This window comes from Triticum dicoccoides, chromosome 5B (assembly GCF_002162155.2).
Source record: "Triticum dicoccoides isolate Atlit2015 ecotype Zavitan chromosome 5B, WEW_v2.0, whole genome shotgun sequence".
Classification (NCBI taxonomy): Eukaryota; Viridiplantae; Streptophyta; class Magnoliopsida; order Poales; family Poaceae; genus Triticum; species Triticum dicoccoides.
The window spans coordinates 685,952,296-685,964,697 of record NC_041389.1 but is presented as its reverse complement, the minus strand read 5'-3'; the positions used below and the strand labels follow the sequence as shown (position 1 = coordinate 685,964,697).

Here is a 12,402-nt window from a genome sequence, read left to right as displayed (position 1 = left end):
TTGGCCTATACAAAAAAAGGCACCAAATGTTACCTTGAAATGTCACCCTAAAATTGTTTTTCCACCGGCGAAACAGCACTGCTCCATTTCGCATGAAAATTTTCATGGATGCTTGCGACACTAACATGAACATCTACAAAAAGTTCAGAATTTTTTGAAATATTTTACTATATTTATCTCACTATTCACGCGGGAGCGCGCGCTCCCGGGAGCCAAAGTGCCATTCTCCTTTTCAGGAATCCGTTGGCCAGGAGTACCAACGGTTTTCCGAAAAAGATAAAGCTTACATAATTTGCAACAAAGTAGATAGCCTAAGGTGATAAGAGTCCTATGTTGTTCACTACAACCATGTACATGCTGCCATAAATCCTCCATGTGCTTCGACGCTGAAGCAAAGACCTCGTGTGGTGCCAATGTGAACATGAGTGCATAAGTGGAGAAGAAATATATATCCCAACATATATTGTGAAAACCAAATCATTTCGGCATAACTAAAGAGCCCAACACAGGGTCGCCGTCTCCATCAAGATATTGGAACGGAACCTCTTTCGTATGCCCCCACAATCGATAACGAAACCGTTTACAGTTGGATACTGATTGGAAGCCACCTCCACCAACAACCATTCGTCATGTGTGAACTTACACCAAGGCCTCTTTGATTGAAATGATTTCCATATGAATTTTGGATAATTTGAATCCTTCCGATTTTTCCATACATGGCCGTTTCGTTTATCTGATCGAATCATGCATGTCAATTTTTTTCCTAATGGGTTTCTTTTCATTGCATTTCATGCGAAAGTTAGGATTCACTCAGCTCTCTTAAAAATACCCCCTTCATCTATACAGTTACTAAGCTCCCAGGATTTGCACGCTCCTGGTGCCTCGTGATCTTTTGGTTCGGTTGTGTGCCAATTTATTGGGCTGTGTTTCGGCCGTTACATGTATACGGGCCTACTCAGTGCCGAGTCGTAGCGATTCATGCGACATTTTTTCCTTGTGCACGTAAGTGCGTGTCTGCTTTCTTCGCACTCCTTCTCAGTGGATGGCTGATGGCCCAGGTTGTCATCCTACGATCGGGTGTGGCACTGCGTCGCTAATAACAGCCACACATCGCTGTTTTTGCTTCAACATTTTAATTCATGAACATTAAAGAAAAATCTTGAATGCTCTTTGGAATTCTTGATAGATATATTTAAGTTCATGAACATTATTAAAGTCTATAGAATTTCTTTAGTTTCTGAACCTTTTCCAAATTCGAGAACATTGTTTGAGATCCAAAAGACTTTTAAAATTCATGAACATTTTATTTAAAAATTTGTTGTTTTTTAATTTGAAAAACTTTGGAAAAACAAATTTTTGAACATCTTTTCATTTAATGATTTTTCTCAAATAAATAAGTGATAATAGGATTTACTGAGCTAGCATTGGAGCGAAGGGAAAAAAGAAACCGAGCAAGCGAGCGAGTGCTTGATGACCTGGCCCATAAGTGAGCGTTATATCAGTGATTTTCTTCGTTTTACTGTCGAATAGTAGCTCCCAAAAGGCTCAAAGAACCAACACAGTCTGAACCGAGTTCAAAACGTGTAAGAACACCCAACCACACACCGAACAAAAAAGCTATCCTCTCAAAACAAAATCCATCATCAACAGGAGGCCAACAAAATAAGCAGGCAAAAATCAGCAGCCCAACACGATATCTAGATGAGAAAACAACGCTAGAACATAACTAAAACCCAAACCAACGCAAATAAACCAAACAAAACAACCGACCGTAATAACGTGCTAAAGAAGAAGAAAAATGTTAATCCTATGGGTGAAAAACGGCGCATCAAAGCGCGCGGTAGCCTCTAGTTCCAAACAAGTGTCGTGGTTTTAGTTCAAAACCATTTCAATCAAAGAGAGAATTCCTTATTTGGCCCTTTGTTAAAACTTGCTTCCTTTTTTGACCCAAAGAACTTCTTTTTTTCTTTTTTGACACTCAAAGTTCATTTTATTCCCTGTGTGACACTTCCATCCATTTATCCATCCAATGGTGTTAAATGGCATGTAGAAAGACAATTTTGCCCCTGATGATAGTATGAACAGAAAAGAGGAAGCAAAGGGGTGTGAACGACAAAAAAATATAGGAGGGGGGATCTGCACTCCTGCCTGTTTTCCTCCTCACCACGGCTCAGGCGCTAAGCTGAGTACTTTCTGGCCGTACGAAGAGTGCACATACGAAGACGTACGAAGCTAACTTCCTAAACAGGCAGGCATGCTGCCTTGATTGATTCTGGAGCACACGTAAAGCTAGCTAGCTTGGCACTAGTGCTCGTTGACGCGCTCACGCAATACACCGGCACCGCGGCACGGCCATACTGATCGTTGACGCGAGGGCAGAGTCATCGCGGGCTGCGGCATGGCAGCATCGGCGTTGTCGTGACGCTGTGATGATTTAATCGTGTATATGGGTAGTGACTCGATTCATGTATGTAGTTTAGATGATTATTTGGACTCGAGGGAAACATTTTTTGGGAACGGGTCAATGTACTCTTGGCTTCTTGCAAATTGCAATTAACGCAATGCATGAGCGTGTGCAGCAATTGAGGCGTGAACACAGGTCATCCACATCACTTGTTGACATGTCCCGGTCTAATCTATCGTCTGTAAGATTAATCTGTACAAATTTATATGCTACAGTACTGCATAAATGGATTGTCATTGTTCCACTCATCATATTATTTATTTATCCCCCGCAAAAAAATAGGATTCATCATATAGTACTATTTGTTATTTAACCACGACAAAATATATCGCATTACCTCTGAGTTTGCACGTAAATAATATGGTCACATACTATACTAGGGGTAAAACGGTCTTTTTAGGTCAGACTTAACACCGTTACTAGCCAAAACTAACGGAAGTGTCACATAAGGCATAAAATGAAGTTTGAGTGTCAAAAAGGGAAAAACAAAAATTTTAGGGCCAAAAAGGGAAGCAAATTTTAAGAAAGGGTCAAATAAGAAATTCTCTCATCAAAGAGAGTAGTTCCTTTTGTCTTTCCATGGTGTAATCAAATAAATCAAAAGACCAACTAGCTTGATATTTCAACCCACTGTTTTTGAAATGTTGTGAATCAAAGAGGCCCTGCAAAATATATGTTAGATCGATTACGAAAAAGAGTTTCTCCCCCGCTTTATATTATAAAGCATTCATCAACGATTACAACCGAGAGCCGATACAAACACACACCACCACTACACACACCATGCACCCAAGGCAAGAACACACACCCAGGGCGAGATAGGGTACTGGGCACCGACACACCATCCCAACGAACTACAAAGCACACTAAAGATGAGCAAAGAGGCATCGCCTTGAGCCGACGGAGATCACCATGAGCAACCACCGAGGAAAGGTGAGATGATCGACGGCGAAGCAAGGACTCCAAAACGGTGCCTCCAACAAGAGCACGACCATAGCTGCCACCGTCCGATCACGTGAATCAAGATTTCACCAGGAGTAACCCGAAGGGAAAGGGGGCACCGCGACGGAACCTGCAGGAAGGAAACGACGTCCGCGGACACTGCCACCGTCGGCCAGTACGGGGACTGGGCAAGTGATATACCCCGGTGCACCAACCCTTCGGCACCCCCTGCTCCGCCAACCACCCACATCCCTACCGCCCGCGCGGCCATGTCTGCCTACCCGCATCCGAGCTGTGCTATCTGCCCAAGATCAACACATCTCCCACCGCCAGGGCCGCCGCCCAGCATCCAGACCGTCCCGGCAACCTCAAAGGAGGCGGCTTTTGCCAGAGCCAACTCGGGTTAGATCGATTTGTGACGACGGCAAAACATACAACGTCTATTTTATTTTGCGGGCCAACGTCTACTCCCTTTACCAACCACGATTTGCATGGTTGTCCTTTGTCAAAAACAACCCCTCCACGAAGATAGCATCTTCACTCTTGCAAGGATTTCTTTTATTTCCACAATCTCTTATAATCAATATGGGCATCCACAAGATATTGCAATTTTTATTACTATATAGTACTATCATTTACGTCAGATAGGGCGTACTCCACTCCAGCGAGAAGAATAGGCGTGGGAGCATCCGTGGAAATCCTGCGAATTTAATCTTGAAATCCTCGCAATCCAAGCATACTACACCAGACGTAGAAATCCAAGTAAAGCCTTCCCGGAAAGCTGGCGAAGACGAATCTTGTGGCACTGAACCCATCACCGGTGGCCGGCCGGCCGGCCGGCTCGAGTGGCGCCGCGGATCGAGAGTTCCCACGTCGCGTCGTGAGCGGTGAGCGAGTGCGTCAGGGGGCACGTCAGTCAAGAGTGGCACATTTTCAGTCTGACCCTCCCACTTCCGGCGCCTCGTGTGTCTTCACACTGAAGCCGTTCACTTGCACGTTCGTCCTTCCGGCGCCGAACAGCAGCAGCACCCGCATAAATACCACCCGGCCGCCCCGCTCCCGTGTCCACCGCAAACACAACCCAACCCAACACACACACGCCTAGCTCTAGCTTGCTTTTGAGAGAGAGAGAGAGAGAGAGAGAGAGAGAGAGAGAGAGAGGATGGCGGGAGCGGTGAACGGCGTGGAGGCAGCGCAGGCTCAGGGCGGCGCGGCGGCGGCGGCGGGGGAGGCGGCGATCAGGCACCGGACGGTGGAGGCGAACGGCATCGCGATGCACGTGGCGGAGTCCGGGCCGGAGGACGGCCCGGCGGTGCTGTTCCTGCACGGCTTCCCGGAGCTGTGGTACTCGTGGCGGCACCAGATGGCGCACCTCTCCGCGCGGGGCTACCGGTGCGTGGCGCCCGACCTGCGCGGCTACGGCGGCACGGAGGCGCCCGCCGACGTGGCGTCCTACACCGCCTTCCACGTCGTCGGCGACGCCGTCGCGCTGCTCGACGCCCTCGGCATCCGCAAGGTACGCGTCAAGGTCAAGCAAAGCCACGTCAAGTAGTGATTAGTTTAGTCATGCATCGCATCCCCCCCACGCTGCTGCTCCATCGGCGTCCCGTTCCGTTGGGTGCGGGTCGCGGTCCGTCTCACTCTCACGGATGGAGCAGCTATCCGTTCCGTTCCGTTCCATCCATTGGCCCATCCATCTCGCCGTCTCATTTTCCAACCCGTCACCGCTCGAGAATGTGACAGTCACGGGTGCGACGAACCAGCATCAATCAAGCGAATGGGAAAAAGCTTTCTTTTCTTTTCTTTTCGAACGAATTTGACCTAGCAGTGGCAAACGTGACCTGTTGTTCTACAGCGGTGACCTGTGAACCGTCCACTCCAAAGGAAGAAAAAGCCGTGAACTGTGCGATACCACGGAGTACTCCTTGCTCTGTTCCATAGGGTACTACTGTACTTGTTTGAGTTTTCTGAAGCACCAGTGCCTATTTTTACCTAAGAGACGCCTAATTAAGAAAAGCCTAATTTATTTTTCAAACACCTCTCCTAAGCAACTTGCATTGTACAAGGCCTTATGCCCCCTCCCTGCATATGCTTACTTTATTATTTACATTCGGTCTCGCTAAGTCGTTATTAGTAGACTGATTGTTTATCAGGGAAAAGATAGGTAGTTGTTAAAAAAAACCATCAAAATAACTAAAAATTAACCAGCTGAAACGAATCGAACGCAATCCAATAGGTGGACATCTCTCTACTTTTGGTTGTGCAAAATTTTTACATGAGGTGATTCTTGGACTTCATTCGCCTATCTCAAAGATGACTCTGAAAAAGACAGCTTCAATCCAGTGCGAGCGTCCTTTTCCTAAACAAAAAAAGAGTCGACGTGCATCTTTTTTGCTAAATGGAAACCACATATTATTCTCTTTTTGCTAAATTGTGTGCTGGTCCGAGTTATGGTCATCCATCTGTCGATATCGATGTCCCTTTTTTTCTCCTTTCCGCCGCCGAGAATGTGACGTTCACGAGTGTGATCAACTTGAAAGCAACTCTTCTTTCTTCTTTCTTGTAGTATAGTAATTTCCGTCTCTTTCGTTGCCACGTGATGGAAAAGGCTGCCGCTGCTCATCTAGTGGGATCTGTCACGTGATGGAAAAGGGTGCCTTGTTGTTTTGTCATTCTGTGTAGCAGCACATGTGAAGTAGGAGTACTCCCTTTTCCAATGTTTGACAGTGCTATATACTCTCTCCATTCGGAAATATAAGATGTTTTAAATATTTCAATATGAACTATACATATGGATTGAAATGAGTGCACATACACACTAAAACGCGCGTGTATATACATCTAATTCAGAAAGAAAAACTACTCCCTCAAATCCGTATTAATTATCACTGATTTAGCACACCACATTGCACTAAATCAGTGGCAATCAATTTGGATCGGAGGGAACAGAACATATTATATTTATGAACGGAGGGAGTGATTTTTCCAAAATTTGTATTACAAGAGTAGCTAGAATAACCAGCTTTTTTATGGGGAAAAAACGTAGGATTCATATTCCGTACATTTATTATATAACTTTTTTTAGGTCTTGGTGCACATAAAAAGTAGGAATGCAGAAAGAGAAGATGGATCAAGTGATCTTTTGTAAGCAGCGATATCGACGTCCCTTTTTTCTTCTTTCCACCACCAGGAATGTGACTTTCATGAGTGCGATCAACTTGAAAGCAAATCTTATTTCTTCTTTTCAGTACGTAGTATTTTCCTTCTCTTTCGTTGACAATGCAGAGGCGGCTGCTGCTGCTACTCAGATCTGTCACGTGATGGAAAAGGATGCCTTGCTTGTTGTTTTGTCCTTCTATATGTATAGGTTGTAGAGTGTCTCAACACATGTGAAGTACCCCATCTTCCAATTTTTGACAGTGCTGTATAGTCATTTTCTCCAAAATTTGTACTACAAGATTGGCTAGAATAACCAACTTTTCTATGGGGAAAACATAGGATTCATATTCCATAAATTTATAGAAAAAAAATGTATTTAGTACATACTCCCTCCGTCCAAAAATACTTGTCGGAGAAATTGATAAAAATAGATATATCTAGAACTAAAATATGTCTAGATACATCCATTTCTCTGACGAGTATTTCCGAACGGAAATAATACTATATATACTACACAAAAAGAAGGAATGTACAAAGAGAAGATAGACCGAGTGATCTTCTTTAAACGATATCTAGATCAACTGATATGTATTTTTCTTTTTCCTTTTTGGCTTCAATGGAAGCATCAATCCGTGCTTGGGGTCAGCGTACTTGTTTCGTTTTGTTTGCCCTGTGACAAGTGGCCAGACGCTGTTGCCAAGTAAGGATAATATGTATTCCATCCGTTCGAAATTACTTGTCGTAGAAATGAATGTAGTGTGGGCCCTGCTGGAAGAGGGAATGAATGCATAACACGAGTTTAAGTAAATGGCGTACAAACATCCTATAGTTTATACGTTGGCAGCCCACGTTCTTTCGATCAATTTTAAAAAAGAAGTATAGACAAGTAGGGCTGTCAGAGGCATCTTCCACAGTGGTGCAATGGCATGTGCTGTACACATCGTATAGTACGTACTATTAGTACAGCTGCACAGTGTTGTGGTATTATACTGTTTGTGTCCCGGCCATGCACGTGTATTTATTCCGTCTCGCCATTAGTGTCCCGGCCATGCACAATTGTGGAAGCAACAGAACGCCAGGGTGTTTCATAGACTGCACGAATACAGGTCCCCCACGGCAGTTGGCTGATCTGGTGTTGCTCGAGGTGAAGGATTGGAGGATAGCTGGCTTTGGTGTAGGAGGATTAGACCCTTTTGTGAGAGAGTGATCTAGTGTGTTATAGTTGGTGTGGGTGTGGGGTTTCTATCAATCAGATGTTCACATCTTGACTTGGTATCTTGTAAATATTCTTTCTGTCTTCTATAAAAATAAGGTACGCCATTGATGTACTCTCGAGAAAAAGGAGAGAAGAATAATGTGCCGATCATCACTGATGCAGGGGATAAGATTGAACAATCTGTTTTCTACTCCATTAGACTACATCTTGGTATGATGATGGATATACATGTGCAGAGGAGTACGTACAGTTGGTTCTCTCTCAAGTGTACGAACCGATATGTGGGCAGATGTATGCATGAAGGCGCCGTTGAGAACTTGGAAACTCAAATTGACAAATCAATCGGATCGAGTTCCGTAGATGAGCAATACTAGCAGTTTTTAATTGTCGGGTAACTGCAAATGTATTTACTGAGCATGATCTGATTCTGATGGATGCATGGATGGATTGAAGGTGTTCGTGGTGGGACACGACTGGGGCGCCATCATCGCGTGGTACCTCTGCCTCTTCCGCCCGGACCGCGTGACGGCGCTCGTCAACACCAGCGTCGCCTTCATGCGCCACGTCTTCATCCGCGCCGGCCCCGACGCCGTCAAGACCACCGACTACTTCAACCAAGCCTACGGCCCGACCTACTACATCTGCCGCTTCCAGGTCTTTTGCTCATCTCCTCCCCTGCTCATACGTGCTCTGTCTACTCTACTCTGCACCATGCATGGCGACTGGGAATTAACCAACGGCGACGTGGTGCAGGAGCCCGGCGTGGCGGAGAAGGAGTTCGCGCCGGCGCACGCGAGGCACCTGATGACGCGGATCCTGAGCGACCGCTTCAGCGAGCGCGCGGCGGGCAAGGAGCCCAAGGACGGCGGCGGCGACGACGCCGACGCGGCGCTCCCGCCGTGGCTCACGGAGGCGGACATCGACTACTTCGCCGCCGCGTTCGAGAAGACGGGCTTCACGGGCGCCATCAACTACTACCGCAACATGGACCGGAACTGGGAGCTGGCGGCGCCGTGGGCGGACGCCAAGGTGACGGTGCCCACCAAGTTCATCGTGGGGGACGGGGACCTGACGTACCACTACGCGGGGATCCAGGACTACCTGCACAAGGGCGGGCTCAAGGCGGACGTGCCGCTGCTGGAGGAGCTGGTCGTCGTCCCCGGCGCCGGCCACTTCATCCAGCAGGAGCGGGCGCAGGAGGTCAGCGACCACATCTACAGCTTCATCGCAAAGTTCTGAAGAACAGCTGAAAATCGATCGTTCGTCGTGTGTTGTCAGTTTGATCATCGTTCGTTTCGTACTTTCATTGGTTGTTCGTTGGCCTGGCCTGTCAATTCATCGCATCAGTTACCGTGGATAATAGTAATTTCTCTGCTTGATCGACGGAGCTCTGTTTCTGTATGCCCATGCGTATGCATGGTCACGTCAGAACTCTTTACTAATAACAGTTTGTCTATAAAAGGGCAAACGTGGTCATATATAAGCTTAGTAGTACATAAAAACAACTTACAGAAGTTGAAAAAAGTAGGACGCACGTGTGGGTGTTAAAAGGTCTGCCCACACGTTTTGTGTGGTGTTTAAGAAGATCACATGTCTATGTGTGGACAAAATAGATAACACCCACACGCCCGTACGTCAGGCCTCCTATCTCATGGTCCCGCACGTTTCGTGTGACAGTCACCACGCGCCCGCAGTTGCCATGGTCTGGACCCTCTTTCATGTTCGTTTAACTGCAGTTGCCATGTCACTGAACTACAGTTGCCATGTCGGACAACTACAGTTGCCATGGTTGCTCAACTGCAGTTGCCATCTCAGGTCAAGTGCCAGATGCCATTTTTGGACAACTGCAGTTGTTGCCATGTATGGTCTGGTTTACTATAGTTGTCATAATTTGAAAACTTTAAGGGTTGCCACCTACTAACACTAGGCAGTTGCCATGTATAGTCTATTTACTACAGTTGCCATGATTTGAAAACTTTAGTTGCCACCTACTAACACTAGGCAATTGTCGTGTACCCTGCAAAACACCTGGCAACTGACATGTTCGGGTAAAAGAGAGAGTTGTCATCTGTTTACAAGCACACTAGGGCAGTTGCCGTGTACCCTGCAAAACACATGGCAACTGACATGTTTGGGTAAAAAAAAAGAAAAGGTTGCCATCTGCTTACAAGCACATTAGTGCAGTTGCTATGTACACTGCAAAACACATGACAACTGACAGCTTGAGTGTGGGAGAGGAGACGGGCGTGTGAGCGAGATGGCAAATGCCCACACATCAGTCCTTGTGCGTGAGTGAAATCTGGCATGTGGGCGAACTGCTAAATGTCCACATGCCGGCCCCTTCCTGTGGTGAAACGGACGTGTGGACGACCGGATGAATGCCCACACACCAGCCCAATCCTATGTGGCAACACAAACATGCCAAGATTCGTGCATCCACAAACGGACACGGATCCATACTTGTGGGCGAGATGCAAACACCCACACATGTGGGCATTAGTGTTTCCGAAAAAAGTAATCATTTTTTAGGGTGCCGGAGTCTTCTTCCTCGTGCTTCTGAGCCTCTGTCTTTGGCGAAGTGAACTTGTTAAACTCAGAAACTTATAGAAGCAGCGGCCAAAAAGTCATCGATGTAGACCATCTGCAATAACGGATAGTCAGATGGATTTGAGGAATAGAACTCTCACATGCACCCCGATGAAGCTGAATCTAGCCAACCTTCATTGGTCGAAACCAGAGACGGTAAACCAAGCAACAAAAATACTAAAACTACGGCCTGTTACAGGAGTTTTACGGGCCCTTCCAAAATCACTCTGTAAAATCCTCGTAAGCTTTCGTGGAGGTAGCGTTACTCACCAAGATACATAACCACACCATAACAATGCTAACGAGACAAACTTGTAGAAGAAAACCCCTGACTTAGAGAACCATATCTGAGGATGCCCCATCCCCTTCCCTGTCGGGTGGACTCGTTGATGGTAAGAGGAGTAGGGGTCTGTTGGTATTTTGTAAGGTTTTGTTTCTCTGGCGACATCGATGAGGCGGCGGCGGCTATAATGTGTTGGAATAAGATCTTTCCGGTCTCTCTCTACCTCGACGAAATCTTGACCGGCACCGAGGAATGCCTTGTGAGAGTTTGTGTCCCCTAATCTGTTGATTTTCTTTCGCACCTTGACAGTTTGTGTCTCTTTCAGTGAGAGCTATTGACTGACTATTCGAACCCTCTAAACTGGTGGTGATGGATTACAAGCATGTACTGCCTGGGGTGATGTTGTCCATTATTTTAACTTTAATTTTCTTTGATAAACTATAAATTGTTGGCAACCGATTTTGAGTCTTTCGCTCGGAGAAGATGACATTTGCGAATGGTTTTGATGATAATTTGTGTTAGATGAGCATGACAATTTTAGTTAGTGAGTATGACAACTCCACTGCAATTATGTAGTCCACAAGAAGTTTGCTGGTGCTGGCAAAAAATTGCCATCTCGCAACAACTAAAATTGCCATCAAAATGCGAACCAACCTGTGATTGAATGGTTAGAGTGACTGTGATATCCTCAGCCCACCAGGGTTCAAGTCCCGGTGCTCGCATTTATTCCTATATTAATTTTAGAATTTTCGGCGATCAGTGAGAGACGTTCCGTCGATGGCGAGATACTCACAAGGGTAGGATGTGCATGCGTGCGTTTATAGGAATAAGTCTATACGCGGCAAATTTTCGTGTTTTGATCCTTTTACAAAACCTATTCGAGATCTGACCCTGTTTTGCAAAAATTTCGAGATCTGATCCTTTCTTACCGCCAGGGCTCCTGGCGGTAAGGTATAACAGCCTACCGCCAAGGCCTCTGGCGGTAGGAAACACACCTACCGCCATACAGGCTGGCGGTAAACTGCACAACCCTACCGTCAAGGTGCTCGGCGGTAGGTGCGAGCATACACTGTTCTATACTTAGAAAAAAAACCTACCGCCACGGGGCTTGGCGGTAGGTTGTTATACCCTACCGCCAGGGGCCTTGGCGGTAGGCTGTTATAACTTACCGCCAGGGGCTTTGGCGGTAAGAAAAGAATCAGATCCCAATTTTTTTATAAAGTAGGGTCAGATCTCGAATATGTTTTGAAAAAGGGTCAAAACACAAAATTTAGCCACTATACGCGTGTATATGAGCGTTTGGTAGCGTGTTCGAAAAAATACGTCGGCAGAGTCAAAAGGCAGCAACCCTTCCCCACCCGCTTCAGTGTCACCCGAGCAAAGCGGCACGACACGCCCGTCGATTAAGAGCGACAGAGCCCGGCCGGTTCGTCCGACCATGGCGGCGGCGGCGGCGGCGCGGGAGATAAGGCACCGGCAGGTGGAGGCGAACGGCATCACGATGCACGTCGCGGAGTCCGGCCCGGCCTCGGCCGCGGCCCCCACGGTGCTCTTCGTGCACGGCTTCCCGGAGCTCTGGTACTCGTGGCGCCACCAGATGGAGCACCTGGCGGCGCGGGGCTACCGCTGCGTGGCACCCGACCTCCGCGGCTACGGCGGCACCTCCGCGCCGCCCGACCCCGCCTCCTACACCGCCTTCCACGTCGTCGGGGACCTCGTCGCGCTCCTCGACGCCCTCCGCCTCCGCCAGGT

General features: G+C 47.1%; 2 protein-coding genes across 2 annotated transcripts in view; both read left to right on the top strand.

Annotated features, from left to right (window-relative positions):
- The first annotated feature begins 4,376 nt into the window (after positions 1–4,376).
- LOC119312630 (epoxide hydrolase A-like) lies at positions 4,377–9,259 on the top strand. The gene is made up of 3 exons (XM_037588371.1): positions 4,377–4,922; positions 8,235–8,435; positions 8,535–9,259. The coding sequence occupies exons 1-3, from the start codon at positions 4,569–4,571 to the stop codon at positions 9,018–9,020; spliced, it is 1,041 nt and encodes a 346-aa protein (XP_037444268.1). The 5' UTR covers positions 4,377–4,568; the 3' UTR covers positions 9,021–9,259.
- Positions 9,260–12,006: 2,747 nt separating this feature from the next.
- The window catches only part of LOC119312627 (epoxide hydrolase A-like), a 3,250-nt gene continuing 2,854 nt past the window's right edge, over positions 12,007–12,402 (top strand). Inside the window, exon 1 of the mRNA XM_037588369.1 lies at positions 12,007–12,400. Coding sequence (XP_037444266.1) covers positions 12,089–12,400 — 312 coding nt within the window. The 5' untranslated portion in view covers positions 12,007–12,088. The remainder of the gene's footprint in view (positions 12,401–12,402) is intronic.

Bases quoted from the DNA above. Each gene is read 5' to 3' on its own strand.
- LOC119312630 (XM_037588371.1), top strand. From the start codon at position 4,569: ATGGCGGGAGCGGTGAACGGCGTGGAGGCAGCGCAGGCTCAGGGCGGC. The intron at 4,923-8,234 runs GTACGCGTCAAG...GATGGATTGAAG, and splicing joins ACGCCCTCGGCATCCGCAAG to GTGTTCGTGGTGGGACACGA. The intron at 8,436-8,534 runs GTCTTTTGCTCA...GACGTGGTGCAG, and splicing joins ACTACATCTGCCGCTTCCAG to GAGCCCGGCGTGGCGGAGAA.